Here is a 21,965-nt window from a genome sequence, read left to right as displayed (position 1 = left end):
TTGTGCATATATCATTATTTACCTCTGTCTCACTTAGCCCATTGAGACCTGTCTAATTGTTCTCCCATCTGCTTTGTTCTTCCATTCCCCTCTCCCTACTTGTATATTGCCCGCTCCCTAGCACCCAAACTATCCTGTGTCTAATCCTTGCCCTGTGCTCCTGGGGGTGATTTTTGTTTCCCTGGAACATTTGACAATCTACTGGCATCTAGTGGGTTGGCAAGGCTAGAGATGTTTCTAAACTACCTGCATTGCCAGCACAGTCTCCCACAATATAAAGAATTATGTGGCATAAATTATCATGACTCATTTTCTAACTCATTTCTAATAAAAATGATGTTGATCCACTAATGCCAATAACTGTAGATGCTGCAGAAAATTAATTGACTTCATACTAAGTAGATTTTTTTCCTTGGAAAGAAATTGATACTTGTCCCAAAATGTTTTAATTTTTCTTTCTTTTTTCTATTCATACTATAACATAAAATACTTGACTTCTGAAATACAGTGAGTAGGTTTTTTTTAGAGGATACTATGGTATATGGAGATGGCAAGATAAAAGTTCTATGCCATAGATCTGTAGAATAGGAAATCAGATATTTTATTTGAAAGTAATTTACCAAATGAATATTTACATGCTTATTGTTGGAAAGTGGGCCTTATAGTTTAAAATTTGAATAGTGTTATCTCGGCCTTTCTGGGAAAATGTAAACCCCAAACCAGAAAATAAATATTTGAAAATGGTTGGTTCCAAAAACAGAAACATTCTGTGTGCCAAAAATACCCCATACCAAACGTGAAGGAAAAAATAGCCCCTTGAATGATGGTCTACTTCACTCTGCATCAAAAGCATGGTTAGTAATTTGCCATCTGGTCTGGAGTCCGTTCCACCAATTCTCCAGTCTGAAAAGCCCAAACAATTTATGAGAGTGATCATAAGATGATAGAACATAGGTTTCTAATGGAAAAGATAAAGAAAGCCAGAAAATAAAATGAGAAGTGGTCAAGAGAGCCAAATCTCATTTATAAATTTAGACACATACATTCACAAGTAATGGAGAAACTTCCAAAGGCTAATCCAAAACAACTGAACACAGGGCTGTTGCTCACTGGACCTGTAATATAAAAGTATCAAAATCTGTTGGTCATTATGAATGTGGAAATCCAGATACCAAAAATTAAGAAAGGAAGAAAAGTATTCCTTGTAGGAAAAACTCAGAGCTTGAAATCAAGAAAAAATAAAATGGAGCAATTTACACCAACCATAGTGCTCATAATGATGGTGGTAGTGGTTGTGTGCTGTGAAGTCGGTTCCGACTCATTGTGGCCCTGTGCAGGGTTTCCAAGGTTGCAAAGCTTTATGGGAACAGAAAGCCTCATCTTTGTGCCATGGACTGGGGAGTTGATGCAAACTGCTGACCTTGCAGTTAGAAGTCCCGTTTGTAATCCACTCTACCAGGTCTCCCTAGTCTCATAATAGGAGTTGCTTTAATTGAATAAAGTACAGTGGAAGATAACTTTTTGAATATCTAAACACCAAGGAATATCATGTTTGATTTTCAAATGATGATGTTGTTATCCAGTGCCTTTGAATCGATTCTAACTCATAATGACTCTGTATAAGGTTTCTGAGGAGTGACTGGTGGGTTTGAGCTTTCAACCTTGAGGTTAGCAATCTAATGCTTATCCTAATTAGAAGATATAATTATGTTAATTTATATACTCTTTAAAAAGTAAAATTCAGATAGACATATCATGCATGGCTTAGGTCAGAAAGACTTCCCCCCCAACCCCCCCCACCCCAGTGGCAAAGTGGGTCAAGTGAAACAACAGGGCTCTGGGATACAGGGATTGAGACATGGTTAGAATGGGGAAAAGGGGGAAATAATGTTAAGATGCTTGGCAGTGTTATGAATCTTGGTTTCCCTAGCATACCATTATAAATAGACACTTGAGGGGGAGAGAAAGGAATAGCCAGAAATATCACCATAGAAACATTGCAAGTCCATCTTCTGCCTATAACTGATTGGAATACCTAAAGTGGGTCTGCAAAATGCCCAGTGAAGGAGGTTTCCTGTGGAGCCTCTGCATTACATAAGACTATAAGTGGAATCCTGAACAGCATCCAGAATCTTCAAAGGAGGGCAATTTCCAGTTAAAAGGACAAGCAGACCAGCCTGTAGTGGCTAGAAGAACAGAAGATACTCTTGAAAGAAAGATCAACAGGAAAAATACAAAACAATAATGGCAGTCTGACTGACTATTACAAGAACAAGCAAGTTGCTCACCCAGGAGACATCAAGGCAAGTGGTCGGGTACCCTCAGAGCAAACCTCCTTCCAAGACTAAGACTCAGTGGGAATACACGCTCTGATTGGTGACCCGAGTTCGTCACCGATAAGGGAAAGTGAGGAAAAAACAGCAATGAAGCTGTGAGCTAAGCCCTACAACGTTCAATAGACTCCTGTGAACCCTGTTGGAGACCTGGTTGGCCAGCAGTGTGGCAAGATTTGGGTTGGCCAGCAGTGTGGCAAGACAGAGTCAGTGACATAGCCACAGAGAACTAGAGTGGAGAGTGAAGCATCCCGTCCAGCTGATAAGAAGAGACAGCATATGCACAAGAACACCCTCACTTGCAGATAATACCCACTTGACCTGGCTTCAATGACTGGATGATCAGAGTTCAACTAGAAGAAGAAAGAAGAGGAAAAAAAGAGTAATCTGATACAATTTGATGAACTTGACCTACACTTATGGATGCAGTAGCTCAAAAGAGGGAACAAATCTTTACAGCAAGAATCATTCCCACTCCCTCCATACACAGTGAAGACAGGTATGGGCAACTTGGATATTGGCTACCCAAAATGGGGGTGCTTCAAAGGCAAGAAGTGACTGGCTTAAAAGCTTTCAAGAGGGAATCTAGATCCAGAGGGCATGGAGGAAGGTAGAATCTCCAGTGAGTAGTATTCAATCTGTCTGGGCAGGGCTGATAAAAAGAGATGGGGATAGGTCTCTTGTGATACAATAGTGAATAATTGTTATCAGGATTGATTATGAGGGTCGGAAATATAAAGGTAGACGTTTTGTAGCAAGAAGGGGAATGATTAACTTTGCAGTCTAGGAGCGGAGGTCCCTAGGACCATCGAGGGAGAAGAGCAGAGAGCAGGACCTTACCCAGAGAAGCAGTGATGCCTGAAATGGAGCCAGAGATGATGACGTGGAGCGATGGAGCAGCTGGAGACTTTAGATCCAGAGAGGGAGAGTGACTGTAGGCTGAAGACCTGTGGGGCACGGGGGAATGATTGCATGTAGGGGATTGTAACCATGGCAATGATACTGTATACGCTAGAATGAATGTAAAACTAATGTGCTCCCATGTAAACTATCACATAATTCACAATAAAACATTTAATAAAAAAATAAAAATAAAAAATAGAGAGATTAGATGAATAATACCAACACCAAACATTTTCATGTTTAAAAAATGTAAAATTCAGATAGACATGGCTTTGGTCAGAAAGACCCCCCTGGTGGCACAGTGGGTTCAGTGCTTAGTCACCGAAAGGTCAGCAGTTCAAACCCACTAGCTACTACACATGAGAAAGATGTGGCAGTCTGATTCTGTGAAGATTGCCATGTAAGAAACCCTGCAGGAATGTTCTCCTCTGCCCTTTTGTTTTGTTGTGAGTCAGAATCAACTCAATAGCAAGAAGGTCTTGGGTGTGTGTGGGGGGTGTTTTGTTTTTACATTGCTCAGAAGAACGTAAACCTATAAAGTTGGTACAGTAGTTAAACATTGATATTTTGTAATAGCGATACCTAGTCTACTAAGAATGTGATTTAATTCCCAGAATTTCGGGAACTGGTTGCTATGACAATAAATCTTTTCACCAATTACTTGGTAAGTTTCAGAGGTCAGGTGCAGGGAGTTGCATCTGGTAGTAAGTGAATGGGGGGCGTTCACCTCCCTTACATGGAGTAGACTCTGAGTCATGGCAACCCCTGTGTGTTACAGTAGAATTGTATTCCATAGAGTTTCCAGTGAGGGAGTTTGGGGAAGTGAATTGTTAGACAGCTCTTCTGAGGTGTATTTGAGTGAACTCAAACCATCAGTCTTTCTGTTAGCAGTTAGTGCCTTAAGCATGTATTGTTGTTATGTACCGTGGAGTCGGTTCCGACTCATAGCAACCCTGTACAGGGTTTCTGAGGCTTTATGGAAACAAAAGCCTCATCTTTCTCCTGTGGAACAGCTGGTAGTTTTGAACTGCTGACCGTGAGATTAGCAGCTTGATTCGTAACCACTATGCTACCAGAGCTCCTTTAAGCATATATACTACACAGAAAATTCTGTCTTGGAAATCAGAGTTGAGGCAGGGAGATAGACTTCTGGAGTGGCCCAGAGTGGTCCCGCAGGATTTTGCAAACACTTAAGAGGGCAGAGCCTGATCGTGACGGTTTGATGAAGAGAAAACTGGTGTGGCTCACCTTCTTCCCTGTGAAAGGTGTTTGGACATGGGAGTTTGTGTGGTAAAAGTGTTAAGAAACCTTTGGCCTCAGATCTTTCACTCTAACATTTAACTTGTGCACTGGCCTAAAACTGTGTGCACTCCTAAGGAGGTACATGTTTATAACTCGGAGTGACTTTGGAAACCATCTTGCCCATGGTTACTGTTCTTGAACATCTTGGGAGGTGCTTTAGGAAGGTGCAGTTTCATTTGGGTAGTTCTTAGAACCCACTCTGAAACTACTTTTTTCCATTGGTGATTTTGCCTGATTTTCTTGCCTTGTTGTGAGTCACCTTGTTCTTTCTACCAGGAGGCCTGCCTTATGGACCTGAGACAGGGGATTCTTGCCCATCTCCACTTTCACTGTCTCTTTTTGGGACTAGGGTTAGTTTGTTTCCTGTGAGACACAGGCTAAGTATAGAAAACGTATGAAAGCAGGTAAAAGAAAGTCTAGAGAATAACTGATGAATATACTTGAACTCGAAAACTGATACTTCATACCCTATATGCCTCTGGCGCTGTGAGTTAATGCTGTGGACTGCAAAGTCAGTTTGAACCTCAAGGTTGGCAGTTCCAGCTCACCAGTTGCTCCTCGGACGCCCTGTACAGGGTTGCTATGGGTCAGAATTGACTCAACAGCACTTAACAACAACATGCCTCTTACCATTGCACTATGTGGAAATGCCCTGTGAAGACTGGGTATAAGTGAGTATCTGATCAGACAGGGTCAGCCCTGACTAAGCCAGGCTTTTGAAGAACCATCCAGTTGAATCAAGTTCAAGGTAATAAAAAGATTTAGGAACTTAAAAACACTTTATTTTTATTAATATTAAATTTGTACTGCAGGTCACTGTGATACAGATATTTTCTTACATAAGAAGTAAGGCTTGGCAGCACAAGTATTACTCATTTCTTGGCTAATGCATAGATAGTAAAAGTTTCAAACTTTCAATAGGAAGCTCTGCAGTAATGATTGCTAGCTTATACTCAGTCACATGAAACAGGGTTACAACCATGTGCATTTTAAAAATGTCCCAAAAGTTTTAAAATATACATGGGATTCAAATTTTCAAACGCTTCCTTCAAATATTTATTACATATGTGTTTATGCAATGAAACATTTATGAAAGGAACGATTGTATCGTTTGTTGATTGGCTTGGTTTTACAATGTGGATTCCATAAAGGAGCTAAAGTTATTGACACAGAAAGGACATTAGAATTCTAACAGCCTGTCATGGAGATAAGTTGAAACCCGAGGTAGAAGCCACTGTTGGAAGTAGTCAGTGCCCTGCTTTCTACCAGCACCGTGACAGCCCCTTGAAAGCTAATCTATGCTTTTTTTTGACACATGATTGCAAGGAAAATGTAGTCATATCCTTTCATTTCTTCTGGAAGCATGAAACTAGGGATGGACATGGTTTTAGAAAAGTACATAGAGTATCTAGAATTATACTAAAACTCCACCATAGTTCTGTCTTCAAGTTTTAAAAGTCAAATACATCAAAACCCCTTACTAATACTGCTGTGAGAGGGCATTGGAACTGGCACTTACTTTATTTCAGGTCCTGCTCCTACAGTTTTGTGTATTATATTGGGCACATTTTGCTTTGGGATAAGGCTATAAATTTCTAATCCTGGGCTTCGTTCGTCTCTATTTTTGAAAAAGCTAGAGAGCATCTCAGCAGTTAAAAATTTGATTTGATTCCAACTGAAGACTTAAAAATTAATTAAAATCAGCACAATTTTATTGATATGATAAAAGCATCCTGGAAATCTAGGGTGTGCTAAAAATCATTTTGATGCTCTGAAAATGGCCCATGAAGTCTAGACATCAAAGTAGGGAATTTTGTGTTTTAATTAATCTTTGCAACTGCTTAAATAAAGCTGTTGGTGGTTATGCAGTAAAATAAAGGCACTGCCTGTTTTAAAGAAATGTTCTAATTATGTGTGATTTTCTTGATACTATCACATAATTGCCATATAAACTATGGTGGTAGTGGTGTTGATGTGCTGTGGAGTTGATTTTGACTCATAGCAACCCTGTATAGTACAGTGTTTCCAAAGCTGTAAATCTTTATAAGAAGAAAGCCTCAGCTTTCTCGCATGGAACAGCTGGTAGATTTGAACTGCTTATCTTGCAGTTAGCAACTCAGCTCATATTCCACTGTGCCACCAGAGCTCCTAGTATAAACAGCATAAGGTGAAAAGTTAACTGTACAGGTTATGCAGTTAGACAGATCCTGAGTTTAATTCTTACCTCCTCCACTTGCTCCCTGAATGACCTTGGACAAGTTACATACATTGGATATGTCATGTTTTCTAAGCCTCATTGTCCCCATCTGTAAAATGGGAGTGATAATTGCACCTAGATCAGTGGGTTGTAGGAAATAAATGAGGTAATGCATTTGATAATGTACTCACTGTACTTCTTAGTACATTGTAAATGATCAGTACATGGTGACAGATTATAAACCAAGGAAAAAGAATGCAAGAAAAAAACATTCATGGAGCACTAATAGAGATTTGCACGTGAAACCTCAGTCAAAATGTTTGAATAAGCTTCAACCCCCAAAATATGCATAGAAATATAAATGATAAAAATAACAAGTGAAAATGTGAGGAATATTCATAAAGGAATTCCTTTTCCACCTGTTTTAAGTGATTATCTGTTACATCGCATCATGTCATGAAAACCGCAGAAACATAAATTGTTTGAGCCTGGGATCAGATCTGTCTGGAAAACTCTGCTAACAGCACACAGGAACTCTAAAGGGAACCTCTGCACAATGCAGTAATTATAATCACTTTTAATTACCAGGAAGCTTTCTTTTTATGATTTCCCCATAGCCCAAACAGTCTTGTGATTTCCCAGAGAGTCTCTATAAAGTCAGTTACAATGAGCAGTGTGAAATGTGTTAAAGAACTAATATGTTTGTTTGTGAAAGTTCCAGGGAGTCAATTGATAGAGTGTTCAGCCAACGTGTCCTTGGTACAGACACAGTGGGTGAACTTTATGAACTATCGCTTGTATATCTTACCTTAGCTCTGCCATTTCACTGTCCTCGATTGAGAGTGATTTGAAGAAATTAGTGTCTTCTAAAGACTGCAAAAAAAGTTATTTTTTTTTCTTGCTTGCTCTTGAGTGTAGAGAAGTTAAAGTGACTGAAAGAAATGATGACATAAAAGAGCTCAACAGAAAATTTAAGAGAGCAGCTCAAGAAGACAGAGTCAAATATTATTATGAAATATGCAATGACCTGGAGTTAGAAAACCAAAAGGGAAGAACACAGTATTTCTTAAGATAAAAGAATTGAAGAAAACATTCAAGCTTTGGGTTGCAATGTTAAAGGATTCTGTGGGCAACAGATTGAATGATGCATTTAATTTTTGTTTTTTTAAATGATGAAAGGAATTCACAGAGCCGGTTTACCAAAAAGAGTTGGTCAGTGTCCAACCATTTGAAAAGGAAGCATATGACCAAGAACTGATGGTACAGGTGTAAGAAGTTCAAGTAACACTGAAGGCATTGGCGTAAAACAAGGTTTGAGGAATTGACAGAATACAAATCGAACTCTTTCAACCAATGGAATCAATGGAGTTCAAGTTGGAATCAGAAGAGGACATGGACCTGGGGATATAATTGCTGGTGTCAGATGGATCTTGATTGAAAGCAGAGAATAACAGAAAGATGTTTACTTGTGCTTTGTTAACTGTGTAAATGCATGTAATTGTATGGCTGACGAGCTATGGATAACATTGTATAGAATGGGTATTCCAGAACACTTGATTGTGCTCATGAGGGACCCATACATAGACCAAGAGGATGTCATCAGCACAGAACAAAGGGATACTGAATGGTTTGAAATCAAGAAAGGTCTGCTTCGGGGTTGTGTCCTTTCACCAGACTGACTCAGTCTGTAAACTGAGCCGATAATCTGAGAATCTAGATTATATGAAGAAGAACATGACACCAGGATTTAAAAAAGAGTCATTAACAACCTGTTAATATGCATACAACAAAGCTTTGTTTTGTGAAAGTGACGAGGACTTGAAATAATTACTAATGAAGATTAAAGACTTTGTTATGGATGGACTCCTTCAATATTGCAACCCAAAGCTTGAATTCTTTCCTTCAGTACTTCAATATAAGGAAAATCCTCACAACTGCACCAATAAGTAACATCATGATTAATGCAGAAAAGATTGAAGTTGTCAAAGACTTCATTTTGCTTGGCTTTTTAATCAACACTCATGGAAGCAGCAGCCAAGAAATCAAAGGACGTATTGCATTAAGCAGATCTGCTGCAAAAGCCCTTTTTTAAGTGTACAACAGCAGAGATGTCAGATTGACTGGAGCCATGGTATTTTTAAATTGCCTCATATGCTTGTGAAAGTTGAACAGTGAATAAGAAAGACTGTAGCAGAATGGATGCATTTGAATTAAGATGTTGTTGAAGAATATTGAATGGACCCTGGATGGCCCAAAGAACAAACAAATCTATGTTGGAAGAACCATAGCAATAATGCTTCTTAGAAGCAAAGATGTTGAAACTTCATCTCTCGTACTTTAGACATATTACCAGGAGGGACCAATCTCGAGAGAAAGAATATCGTGCTTGGAAAAATGAAAGATTGGCAAAAATGAGGGAGACCCCCAATGATATAGATTGGAACAGTGGCAGCAGCAGTGGGCTCAAACGTAACAATAATTGTAAGGATGGTGCAGGACTGGGCAGTTTGTTTTGTTGTGCAGAGGGTCAGTATGAGTCAGAGCTGACTCAACAAGGGACAACAGTAACAAGAAATAAACGTGTACTGAGCACGTGCTCTGTGTCAGGTACTCTCCAGAACATCTCAGATGCTTCTATTCATGAGACCATTGTTGTCATCATCCCCCCCTTTTTTTTTTTCCTTAAATGTTTTATTGTGAAATATGTGATAGTTTACATGGGAGAACATTAGTTTTACATTCATTCTATCGTGGTTACAATCGCCTCCATGCAATCCTTCCCCTGTACCCCCCTGGTCTTCAGCACACAGTCGCTCTCCCTCTCTGGATCTAAAGTCTCCAGTGCTCCATCGTCATCATCCCCTTTTATCAGGCAAGAAAAATAGGGTGCATAGTTGACAAGGGAGTCAAAGAGGGTTTGAACTTAGTTCTGAATCTCAAATCCATGCTTTCATGAAAACCCATGCTTTAATTAACCAGATTCAAGTTGAATAGTATCCTTAGGAAATTAAAATGGAAGATCGACCGTAAGTTGTGATTTGAGGGTTATCTTTTGTCCCAGACTGTAGTGGGGGTAGATACATTCCAGGCATAACATATTTTACAATAGAAACCTTGTCATATAGAATGAGTATATGTATTCAGCAAACATTCGAGCACCTAGCTAACATCTTGCATGTTTTCTTGATTAAGAAATTCATGCTAAGTTCCAAACAGTCAAACTAAAAATAAATATTAAAAGTGCAGCTTGCATATAGTTGGTTGCTACCTGCCTTGATCTTAATGGAGAAGCAATTAGTAAAATAGCATACAACCATTGCTATATGAATGATTAAATTTTAATCTTTGCATGTTGGTGTGCAGCCTGTAGGCATGCACTTGAGTGTTTTCAACTTCTGTGTCTTCACATTTCAAGAGATTAATGAAGTTGCTTATGAATGTGGTTAGTGGAGAAGAAAGCCAATTTACATAAGAATATAATCATATTCATTACATTAAGGGTGGGTGTATGATTTATGCAACTTATATTTACAAACTGGCTCTAACTAATGCAAGTTTTAAAGTTAATCTTTCATGAGTGATACTAGATGAGATCTGCCAAGAAAGCCACATTTTTAGTTGTACTTCATTAAAAACCATGGGGAAGGGAGTGGGTAGTCTGTATGGTTAACAAGATGTTAGCACACTTCCTGTTGTATATTTATAGACTTACTCAATAGTGCTGATAAACTGCAGGAAATATTATCAAAGACATTTATTACCAGATTATAAAATCCTGGATGGTAATTCTCATGTGCCATGTTTTCATGGTGTTGCCATTTTTAAGCGTCAGGGGTTGAGTGAGAGACACCTACCTTGGTGACAGTTAGTAGTTGTTGTTAAGTGCCCTTGAGTCGGTTTCGACTCATAGCAACCCTGCAGGGGTTTCCAAGGAGCGACTGGTGAGTTTGAACTACTCACCTGGTGGTTCAAACCGACCTTGTGGTCGGTCCAGTGCTTATCCTACAGCACCACACCAGGTTTAGAAAAGCATCTTCTTTGTTAAACTCTTTATTTCATTCATGGGCATGTCTAGTTGGGAGGAGGCTAATGGGAATACCCATGGTCCACATCATAGAAGGTTGTTTGTTTGAAATGTTTGCTTAAATTCCTAATAGTTTAAAAACTCAAGTCAGAAACATTTGAAATAGTTTTGGGGATTTCAGACTGTTCATTCCAACCTAGGCTTCTGCATACCTCCTGTGGGTATCTTCTCTAGGACTTTCATTTCCTTATGTTCTGTCTCACCTGCAGAGTCCTCCAATGCTACCCTCTTGACCAATGCGGAGAAGATCGCCACCATTACCACCACACACACCCCTTCTCAGCAAGGGACCCAGGACCCAAGGTCAGGCCTGGCTCTGGTGTTATTTTGTAACAAGGGGGAAGGTGGCTCCTGGCATGGCAATGATTGTTGTTGCTTTGTTCTCAGTTTCCCCATGGCTTACTTTGTATATTTCTTCTCACGTTGGCAGGAACACCACCAAACCAAAGCAGGAATCTCAATTTGAGTTCAAATCTCCCCAGGCCACACAGGTGAGCATTGTTTCTCTTTTTGGTTCTGTTGACTAAACACATTTCCTTTCAGGTTTCTCCACAGCAATTTTTTTTTTTTTTTAACAAGATCTGTTTTTGAAAAGCACCCTCTATTAAATTAAGTCATCTTTTATGAGGTGATATGACAAATACGTACTCACATGTGGTTGTCTAGGAAATGACATTTTCTGTTACAACCTTTGGAAAATATTCCTAGATACACTTTTCTAGGAAAAAGAAAAACTATAAATGTAAGGATTGGTGATCATAAAAAGAGCAAAGTCCCTCGCAATATTCATAAGCCTGTTTATGCCAAGAAAATGTCTTTTTGATGAGATGTTTCTTTTCCTTGTGAATGTCAAGGAGACCCATAGAGCTCAATGCTTGTCACTCCTCATGTTAATGTATGGGGGCTGAATAACATGTAAAACAAACTTGGGAACCATGGTGTATGGTACAGTTAAATAGGTTTCTTTACTACTGGTTCTCTGAGAACCATTAGTACTGTATTCATGATTCTCAACTAAGAAGGGAACCCCTCCTCAGACATCTGGAGGTAACATCTGGTTGTTGGTTATTATACTGGTGAGCACTGCATTTATCAGGCTGGGAGGCTGAATATTCAGTTTGTGTGGAAAGGCATTATGTCATGAAGAACTGACCTGCCCCAAATGCCAACTTCATTCCCTTAGAGAGGGATGCCATTTTGCCAGCTCAGCATAACAGACACTGTTTGGGTAGAGAAGGCTACAAAAATGTGTGTATGGATATAACCTCTCCCAGCATGATGCCGTTTAATTTCTTTAAACAGGAGCAAGATTTTTACACTGTGGAACTGGAAAGAGGAGCCAAGGGATTTGGCTTTAGTCTTCGAGGGGGCCGAGAATATAATATGGACCTCTATGTTCTGCGCTTAGCGGAGGATGGTCCTGCAGAAAGGTGTGGGAAAATGAGGGTAAGTAAGGACTCTGGAGCAGATATAAATAGATCATCTTCAGTGAGTTCTTGATATATATGGCTAGAGCCACTGCGTTCAAAACAATTACATTTTCTACAGATCAAGATCCTGCATGGTTCCCATCCTACTGTACATTTCTCAACTAAAGCAGTTAGTTATGCCTACTAAAGTTAGGAAAGCCCTTCCACCTCCTTGGGATTGAATGAAGGCTTAAACGCATTTTTAAATGTGCATTTTTGAAGGTCATATCCAAGGTATCTGTGCTTAGTTGGAGGCATGCATATCACTAATGAAAATTCCCGTGTACCCCAAATTAAACCTGAGTTTAAATTCCAGTGAATTTTGACTCACAGCACAACCCCATGTGCGTAATAGGTGTCAGTAGAACTGCTGCATAGGATGTTCATTGGCTGATTTTTTTGGCAAATAGGTCTTCAAACCTTTCTTTTGAGGCTCCTCAGGGTGGAACCTCTAACCTTTTGATTAACAACCAAGCATGTAACCCATTTACACCACTCAAAAACCACATGATCCTACAAATACTGACTGGTGAGCTCCATTCATTCTCCAGCTGGTCACCAGCGATCGTAACAGCATCTGCCTTAGCAAAAGGCCAGTGACCCAGAAGCATGTATATGATTTAGGTTGTATAGTAGATAAAGTTGCAGATTTTCAATACACAAATACCCAAAGTTCACTTCGCTCTGTTTAGATGTCTTGTCACTGTTGCTCTATATGAATTTTTCCGTCTTGTGGGCAGATTACATAGTTAAGGAAAAATTTAAACCGTCTGCTCATTATAGGTAGATCATATAGATTGTGATATAACATAAAGAACAATTCAGTGAAATCAACACAGGTCAGGAAAGGAAAAATGGAAATGAAATTGGGCCTGAGAGGCAAGAGGGGAAGGAAATGACCAGAAGGGTAAATAGCTTAAGTATACAAATGCTTTAAAGTATAATCTTGATTTTTTTTTCAGTTTCTTCTGAACTTTTTAATTCATGTTGGTGGGGTTTTTTATGCCATTGAGGAAGTAGACTATGAATACAGTTTTAAACAATGAAATAGCAAAAAATGGTACATAGTAAAAATATTATTTCCATGGTGAACCAATATATCAGTTACTTGTATATCTTTCCTGAAATAATTTGTACCTATACAAGGAAAGACATAAAATAGTGTAAATTCCTTTTGTTTAAAATTTCTAACACATGGGAGATGCTTGCCGGGCCCTGTAATCCCTGACTATGTTTTTAATATAAGGCAGTATCATTATCACAATACTATGTACAATCTATGCATTCTATGTACTTTACAACAGATGTTTTTATTTATTGTCAGAGTTGATCTCTCCATCTCAGTTAGCATATGTATTATAATAAATGAGGTAGTGACTTTTAAAAGACTTGAGCAAAATCACCTAGCTAGTAAGTAAGTGGTTGGCGGTTCAAGCACACCAACAGTTCCTTGGGAACCCTATACAGGGTCGCTATGAGTCGGAACTGACTTAATGGCACATAATAACAACAAGAGGCCTCAGATTCAAGGTTTTTGACTTCAAAGCCAGGGTTTTTTCTCTTTTCCCATCTAGAATATAAGCTTTGTGAGCGCAGGGATCTGGCCTATCTTGCACACCACTTTATCTTTAGTGCCTAGAACAATGGCTCAGTGCTGCAATCAGTCTGTCAGCTCGGGTTACATCCGAAGGTTTGAGTAGGAAAGGGTACACTTCTAATATCCGTCACATGGTAGTTGGCAGGATCGTCCCAGCCTGTTGCTCGGAGCCCTCCCTTGTTTCCTCATCTGGGGCTTCCATAGGGCAACACACAGCTGGTTTCTCTTAGAACAAACATGAGAAAAGAAAAACCTGCTAGTAAGATATAAGCCAACGTAATTTTCTAACTTCATTTCTGAACTGACATCCCATCATGTTTTCCATGTATGCGTTTTAGAAGCAAGTCACTATGTCCAGCCCATGTTCAAAGGGAGGCAATTTCACAAGTCCATGAAGCCGCCTCCTCCAAGATGAACTTCCCTCAAGAATTACTATCCCCTTTTACTGCTTTTTTTTCTCTTTATTTTTATCCTTTCTACATGTATTTTTATTGTCAATTGTCTTTTCCCCATTAGAATTCAATTTCCATGAAAAGTTTATAGAACAGAATAGATGCTCAGTAAATGTTTGTTGAGTCAATAAGCGAAGAAAGGATTTTAGATCTTAAAGGACTTGAAAGAGCTGATGAAACTTCTCACTTTGTTCTCTTGCTTCGGTAGATTGGTGATGAAATTTTGGAGATCAATGGTGAGACCACCAAAAACATGAAGCATTCTCGGGCTATAGAACTGATTAAGAATGGAGGCCGTAGAGTACGTCTGTTTCTGAAGCGGGGAGATGGCTCGGTACCAGAATATGGTGGGTCAAACTATGAAAACATTCCTTCCTTCCCTGGCATGACTCCATGAATTTATCTCCAGAACGGCAGCAGGAAATTCTTTTTGTTTCCCCTATTCACCAGTGTCTTATCAGCCTCTTCACCATGTGATTATTTGCCTCGCTTGTTCTGAAACTTCTACACATTTCATCCTTTTGCTTGCTTACATGGACTGGGGCGTGGCCTAAGACAAGATCTTTATAGCCCCCTTTCTGATTATCAGAGAGAACATTTTGTCTAGTCCGACCAAGAGCGAAAGAATGTTTGCTTGAACTGTGCCAAACTTGTTTCTCAGATCCAATTGTTAGCACAAAATGACTATACTCCTTTTATGAAGCAGGAAAGCAGGTTTCCTGAGTGATATGTTGAGGCACAAATTTTTTATTTTTCCTTTGGTTACTTGATGTTGTTATCTAAGAGGCGTGAAATTTGGAGATGATTTGGGGCTTTGCTGTCTCCTCGTGTATGCGCTGTATACAATTCTTCACCCTTCCCCAGCCCCAGCTAGTCCCTTACCTCAAATCAGACCACCTGAGCCCACGACTATAAGACAAAAAAACAAAAACCCTGTTTGATATTTAGCCATATGTTTTTAAATGATAAAGGGTGAAATAGATTCCCAGTGCTCATCGTGAGGGAAACATGTTACTATACCTTTCCTATGAGGAAAGCCAGGTTATACTTATAGTTTGTCCTATCTTATAAGACATGATTTGCGTAGACAGCAGCGAACTTTAAATAGCTTAGTGTTCTAATGGGAAATATTGTATATTATAATAATTATGTCCTATTTATTTGAAATTGTTTAAAATGGAGAAAAAAAAAAAGAAAAAAAAAAAAAGCTATGCCCTAGATGTAGGGCTTTTTTTCCCAACCAAAGGTCTACAAAAGTTTCTATAGAAACTGTGATTGAATGGTCCCCATATATGTTGGTGCCCTTTATTAGGGATTTATCTGTTACCCACCTCTTTTCGGAAAGTCATCCTGCACAAATTCCCAGTTACGTTTTTAGACTCGATGAGATGCTTCATTCAGAAGTAACTCAAGGAGAAAGAGAGCTCCTTGGAAGTGTACCTTCCCAGGTGTTGGACTTGTGTACAAGTGCAGAGTACAAGGGCTCTAAGGTGGGTCCAGGAGTATCAGCTGAGGCCCCTTTAGATACAGACAACCAACGTGGAGGTAATTTTGACAACAGTTAAGATGTCATGACTATGCACTGTACTAAACCTCTGACCCATAGGTGTGTCGATGTCACTGAAACTTTGTAACATTGTCTCCCTTTTTTTTTTTTTGTCTTCCCTCTGCTTCTGTTGGATGTAATATTTCATTTGAGAGTCATCGTCAGTAACCTGTGTACCTTCTCAAAACCTATGTCTGTTGCACTGAGGATGAAAATCCAATACTAACAAATGTTCTTTGGGCTAAAAATAAAGATCATTTCAGAAATCCATGGTATTTCCAAGAAAGGTTGAATATGCCAGGGTTGTGCTGCTGTACTGTTTCCATGTATCATTTGGACGAATTCTCTCTAATTCTATTGATTAGAGTTCACAAATGGGTTATAATATGTTAAGTTCCAATATTTTTCTGACTTGATTGGAACCTGCTTCTCTGTGAGGCTATTTTTGTAATGAGTTTTTTGTACTTAATTTAACTGCCGCGGTCTTGGGGGGAGGGAGGGAACTTTGTTCTTTTGTTGTTTATTGTTAATGCTCTCCTATGCCAGCCTGTCATTGTTCCAGTTGTTTGAAAAAAAAAAAAAAAAAGGAAAAACAAAAAAAGGATGCATCCATTGTCTGGGTTCTCGAGTCACCAATGGTTGTCTAAAAACGCCACTGTTCTGACTGCAGTCTCTGCAGCCTTATTTGAGTGTTGCCTTAGACTGTCTAACTGGACAAATAAACTCTCTTTGCCCTATGTTAACAAATGCAGATTTTTTTTTCTTTCCTCTTTGTTATAGGGAATCTAAACGTTCAACTTTTTTCTCTTTCTCTCTTTCTCTTTTTCTCTGACTGTTCTTGGTGCTGGGCCCTCCCTTCCACAGCGATGATACCTCCTAATATCGCTGCATGTATGAGAAATGAAAAGCTCGGGGAGGCTTGCTTCTACCTTATGGGCCATAATCAAACTACGGTTTGTAGCTCAATCAATACTAGGTGTTTCTGTGCTGTGGCCTAATTTCCTCATTGCTTCTGCTTAGCTCTATTTTGATATGTTTGGCAATTCCATTCTGAGCACCCTGCCTTCTTTGAATTGTAAGTACACCGCTAACTCTGTTGAACGACTTGCTCTCCCTTGTCTTAAACTAGGTGTAAGGAACAGGAAGGTTAGGCGTTAGATTGTGCTCGTTCTAGTAGCCCACCCAGGACTTAGAAAGACCCTCATTTCACAGAGCTCTAGCCTAGGTTGCCAGGACTGTACTAGACAGACCGATAAGATTTCCTAGTTGGTCAGATATCTGTCTGCAAACTCATGGCCACATCGTGTTCACAGCCTGTTTTGTAAGTAAAGTTTTATTGGCACACAGGCGTGTTCATTTCTTTATGTATGGTCTATAGCTGCTTTCCCTTTGATGGCATAATTGAATAGTTGTGACAGATTGCATGCCCCACAGAGCCGAAAGTTGTTATTATATGACCCTTAACAGAAAAAAGGTTCCCAACCTCCTCTCTAGGGTCCATTCCTGCTTTTGTTAAAACCTAGTCTAGGTGTTGAGAAGTCATGCATGAAATAGACTATTTAATGTTGACCTTGTCACCTCATAAGAGACCCTTAAAGGAGGGTCCCCACAAATCCCCCATCTCTAACTGTCACTCCCATCCTGTCCACATTTCAGGGCCCCTTGCCTGAAACAGTATAATGTATGTGACTTGGGCTTCATAGCAGCAAAGTGTTCCTGCTTCGAAGAGAGTTCCCAGAAACACAGGATACCATTTGAACTATTCCTAGTGTCATCCCAGATACTTTAGAGTAATAAATAGGAATCCCCTCAGCTGCCCTGCTTTCAAATCTCTACGTATCTTGATGGTATAACAATGTATACCATAAAGAAAAGTGCCTCTAAAGATTTTGTCTGAGGCCAATGGGTACCTGACATACTCTCTTCCCCTCCTTTTTGTCTGTTGTTCTTAAGTACCGTCAAGTCGATTCTGACCCATAGCGAAGGGTTTCCGAGGAGCAGCTGGTGAGCTTGAACCGCCAACCTTGCAGGTCAAATGACTTTGCAGTCTGGCACATTAACCCACAGCACCACACCAGGACTCCTTTTGTCTATTAGAAGACTGCAAATTTTAAACACAGTTCTTTACTTTTAAACAAAAGTATACAATTGTTGAATGGATCCTCATGTCGTGACATTTAATCGTCACTGTCTGACCTTGCTTTTGTTGTTGTTAAGCGGTGTTGAGTCAGTTCTGACTCCCAGAGACCCTATATAGAGTTTCCCAGGAGCAGCTGGAGGTTCTGAACCTTCAGTCCAGTACCTATCCTACATTGCCACACCAGTGCCTTGCCTTTTTGACCCCCTTTACTCACTGGGCCCTGGATTATTGCTTTAAAATCAGTGTATACCTTACATTCATTGAAACGCATAAATCCTGAGTTCAGAACACTAAATTATTTACCTCTATATAAACCCCTTTTTATAATAGATACAGTATTTTCCAGATCAAGCTAATTTCCATACCTCTAGAAAGTTCTCTTGTGCCCTTTCAGGCCGATATCCCAGTTTATTCTTAAGCATATGCAAATGTTCTTTAAAGGGAAGAGTATGTTCACTAATGAGGATGGGGAAGAAGGTTGGGAAGGGGAAGAGGGATGGGGGTGGGGAAAGAAGATGACTAAGGAAGTTATGCTTCCAGATAAAGTATTTGGATTATGTCTTTAAAGACTAGAATTATGACTGGCTTAGAGCTCTTTAATGATCCGTATCTAGAGGATAGAGACTAGACTAGGTGCTGACAGCCATTAAGTACTAGTTAATAACCCTAACAAGTTGCAGTTCTTTTTAGTTAACTAAGATTCAGGGGGCTTCAGGTCTGACTGCTTTAACAGCTGTTTGTTTCTTGTGACTAATGGGATCTCACGTGTGGGATTGGCGGCAGGGGCTGAAGTGTCCTTCATACCAAACTGTGGCTCTCATTTATTTTCCTTGCAGACCCCAGCAGCGACCGGCACGGCCCCCCAACCGGTGCACAAGGTGTTCCGGAAATGAGAACCGGACCATCTGACCGCCGACAGCATCCACCATTGGAGTCCAGTTATCCACCCGATCTTCACAAATCATTACAACATGGGGAAAAGCGGGCACACGTGAAAGACCCAAAAGGCAGCAGAGAACATAGCAGACCGCCCAATGAACACCACACGTGGAATGGAACTTCTAAAAAAACCAACTCTGGGGTGTGCCGACCCAAGGACCGGGCACCAGAAGGACGAAGAGAAACACCACCTGAGCGGATGGTGGCCAATGGACCCAAGCGGAAGACTCCAGAGAAGTGGAGGGAAGGCACTCGCAGCGCTGACAATACTTTGGAAAGGAGGGAGAAGCACGAGAAGAGAAGAGAGGTTTCTCCTGAGAAGAGAAGAGAACGGTCCCCGACCCGCAGAAGAGACCCTTCGCCCAGCCGTCGGAGGAGGTCTCTGGAAAGACTCTTGGATCAGAGAAGATCTCCAGAGCAGAGGAGAGCAGGCTCACCTGAACGGAGAGCAAAGTCCACCGACCGGAGGCGAGCCAAGTCTCCCGAGAGGAGGAGAGAGCGGTCCCTGGAGAAAAGGAACCGAGAGGACAAAGTCAGCCACCGAGAGAGGGAAGAGGCGAGTCTGAAACAGGAGGCTAGCAGAAGTTCCAGACATCCCCCGGAGCAGAGACGGCGACCTTACAAAGAATGTAGCACCGACCTCAGCATATGAGACTCTTGAGTCATATTACAACCTTTACTGTGTCAAAGGTTTTAAGAGGAAGGTCACAAACCTGGAATATTTTTTAGTTTCTTAACCTGATGAAGCATCTGATACATGAGAATCCTATGAATTGCAACAAACATTTTATGCATTTGAAATCTTATAAGGAAAAAAATTATATATATATGAAAAGTGTTGTGCCTGATGTATAATATTAAAGAAAGTATTTTTAAATCCATACTTTTTTTGGATATTATTTGCCAAATGCTAGCCCAAAGGGATATACATTTTGTTTCTACATAACCTGTAGAATTGTCGAGAATTATTCCCTTTTTGTCTTGGGCAATCTTTCTCTCTCCTGGTTAAATGGGGTTTTAATTTTCTCTTAAGTAAGGGAAATTAAGTTTAATTCGATATAGACTTCTTTAGTGATTTAGTGCTTATACTGTAGTTAGGGTTTTTTTGTAAAAGAGCAAAAGACAAAATTATGTTGGTAAAACTTGAGGACTCTTAGCATGGTTGATCATAAAACTAAGCAAACTCTTTGATGAGACTACTACTGCAAATGAAGGATATTTATAGAAAAGCTACACAGCACAAAGATATTTTATGTTCTTGACTTAACTGTCGGTTCAGAAAACAGTTTGTACTCTCCTTGGCCTTACAAAGGCACAGAGGCAAAAAGTTTGGCCACCATTACCCAGACCTAGCCCTGGGACAAATGGACGAGCTCATTGGCATCGCCAACATCAAATAAGATCTCATTAAGGCAGTGACATCTTAGCTTCGCTCAACTCCTAGAAGAACGGAAACTAAATGCCTTCTGTGTTGTCTGATTTGATGCTGAACAATGGATGAAACGGGGACAGTTGTACCCAGTGCAGGGGAAGTATACAGATAACCAATACAGAAAGAATGCTCCTTCTGTTTTCTGTAAACCAGTAGTTGTCTTTGCTACATTGGAGATAAGGACAAGAGCTGTAGAGTAAGGAACCTCAGTTATTTAAAGAAGTGAAGTCTGGAGGTACTCATTCTTAGAAAGGCTGATTTCAATTTGAAATCATACGAAAAAATCTCCAGGAGGATTAAGTAATGGATTAGGACGGGATCCCAGTAACTTGAGATCTGGTGGGGAAATCTCTGTTCTCAGGACCCTGTGTCCTTTGCAGTGGGACAAAACGGTAGCATTTTCATTTTATTCAATGACTCGGTTTTTTTTGTGATCCCACACGAGGTATGGTTGGGTCTGCTGTAGCCTTGGGAAGTGGTTTAAATGGATAACTGCCTAGCTGAGCCAAAACGTTTGCTTGTACTTGTTGGACCACTAAAGCAAATTGCTGCTTTCAGTGCATTGTGTATTTCCGTAGTACTGTTTTGCATTTTCCATACAAACACATAGCTTTGCGAGTCAATCACTGTTGTTCCCATGATACTGTAAAAAAAGAAAAAGTCAAAAAAAAAAAAAAAGAAAAAGAAAACCAGCCAATCATTGTGTGTACAAAGATAAAAATTGTAATTATAGAGCCTATTGAAAAAAAAAAAATTGTTGCCTTTTTTCTTGTATAAAAGAGAATTTATGATAAAAATTTAGCTGTGAGGATTGTGATACGTGTTTATATTTCTCAACATGGAACAAACTGATTTGTGGGGGTGCATATTAATGTAAACTAAATCAGGTATGTAAAGCTGTTTTAAAATGGGAGATGATATAAGAAATTCTCTAAAGCTTTCGTTGGATTGAGTATCATCATTTTCTCCATGGTGAGCTTACTTGTGAATTATTAATCACTCATGTGCAGTCTCTGTTCCTCACTATTTTATTTCTTGCAGTCTGCTCGCTCTGAACTTAATGCTCTTTCGGTGTTGATGAAAAGCAGTATGTGGGCCAATCTTTTTGTAAAACATTATGCATATATAAATACTACATTGTTTGTAGCTTTATTTGTCTTATGGGTTTATCCACAACATTAGAATGAGTAGCTGTAGTTGTGGACATTCACAAAACAAGTTCCTTTCCTGGAACAGACACAATGTACATTCTGTAGCTAAAAGGAGAAGGGAGGAAACCTGTGAATGCTATTTTTATTACCAAATAAATTTTTCCATACAAATAATCACTGAGCTGTAGTAGCAAGGTTGAGGAAGAACACAGTTGAATAATAATTTTCTTTTTCATCAATTGCCTGAGAGCCAGTTTGGAGCTTTTATTCCTAAGGTTCATCTGCTAGATTTTTTTTTTTTTTCTACCTAGACAAATCTGTGATGTTAAATGACTGATGCTCTCAATCATGGTTCATATTTTGAAACAAATGAAATCAAGGTAAATTTTGGAGTACATTCTGAAGCTGACATCTCATTGT

General features: G+C 39.7%; 1 protein-coding gene across 6 annotated transcripts in view; it reads left to right on the top strand.

Moving 5' to 3' along the window:
* Positions 1 to 21,732, top strand: part of MAGI1 (membrane associated guanylate kinase, WW and PDZ domain containing 1) — a 900,270-nt gene extending 878,538 nt beyond the window's left edge. For 2 of the 6 annotated variants that reach the window (XM_006862112.1, XM_006862110.1), the window contains 5 exons: positions 11,029 to 11,122; positions 11,250 to 11,310; positions 12,122 to 12,265; positions 14,546 to 14,684; positions 18,860 to 19,614. In XM_006862112.1, the coding sequence (XP_006862174.1) occupies positions 11,029 to 11,122; positions 11,250 to 11,310; positions 12,122 to 12,265; positions 14,546 to 14,684; positions 18,860 to 19,614 (1,193 nt within the window). Of the gene's footprint in view, positions 1 to 11,028; positions 11,123 to 11,249; positions 11,311 to 12,121; positions 12,266 to 14,545; positions 16,631 to 16,747; positions 16,837 to 18,859 lie in introns of those variants that run through there. The other 4 variants (XM_006862114.1, XM_006862113.1, XM_006862111.1 and 1 more) reach the window with 4 other exon arrangements.
* The last annotated feature ends 233 nt before the right edge of the window (positions 21,733 to 21,965 follow it).

The sequence above is a fragment of the Chrysochloris asiatica genome, unplaced genomic scaffold (assembly GCF_000296735.1).
Source record: "Chrysochloris asiatica unplaced genomic scaffold, ChrAsi1.0 scaffold00046, whole genome shotgun sequence".
NCBI classification, from domain to species: domain Eukaryota; kingdom Metazoa; phylum Chordata; class Mammalia; order Afrosoricida; family Chrysochloridae; genus Chrysochloris; species Chrysochloris asiatica.
The sequence above is the reverse complement of the archived record's forward strand: the minus strand, read 5'-3'. Positions and strand labels throughout refer to the sequence as shown.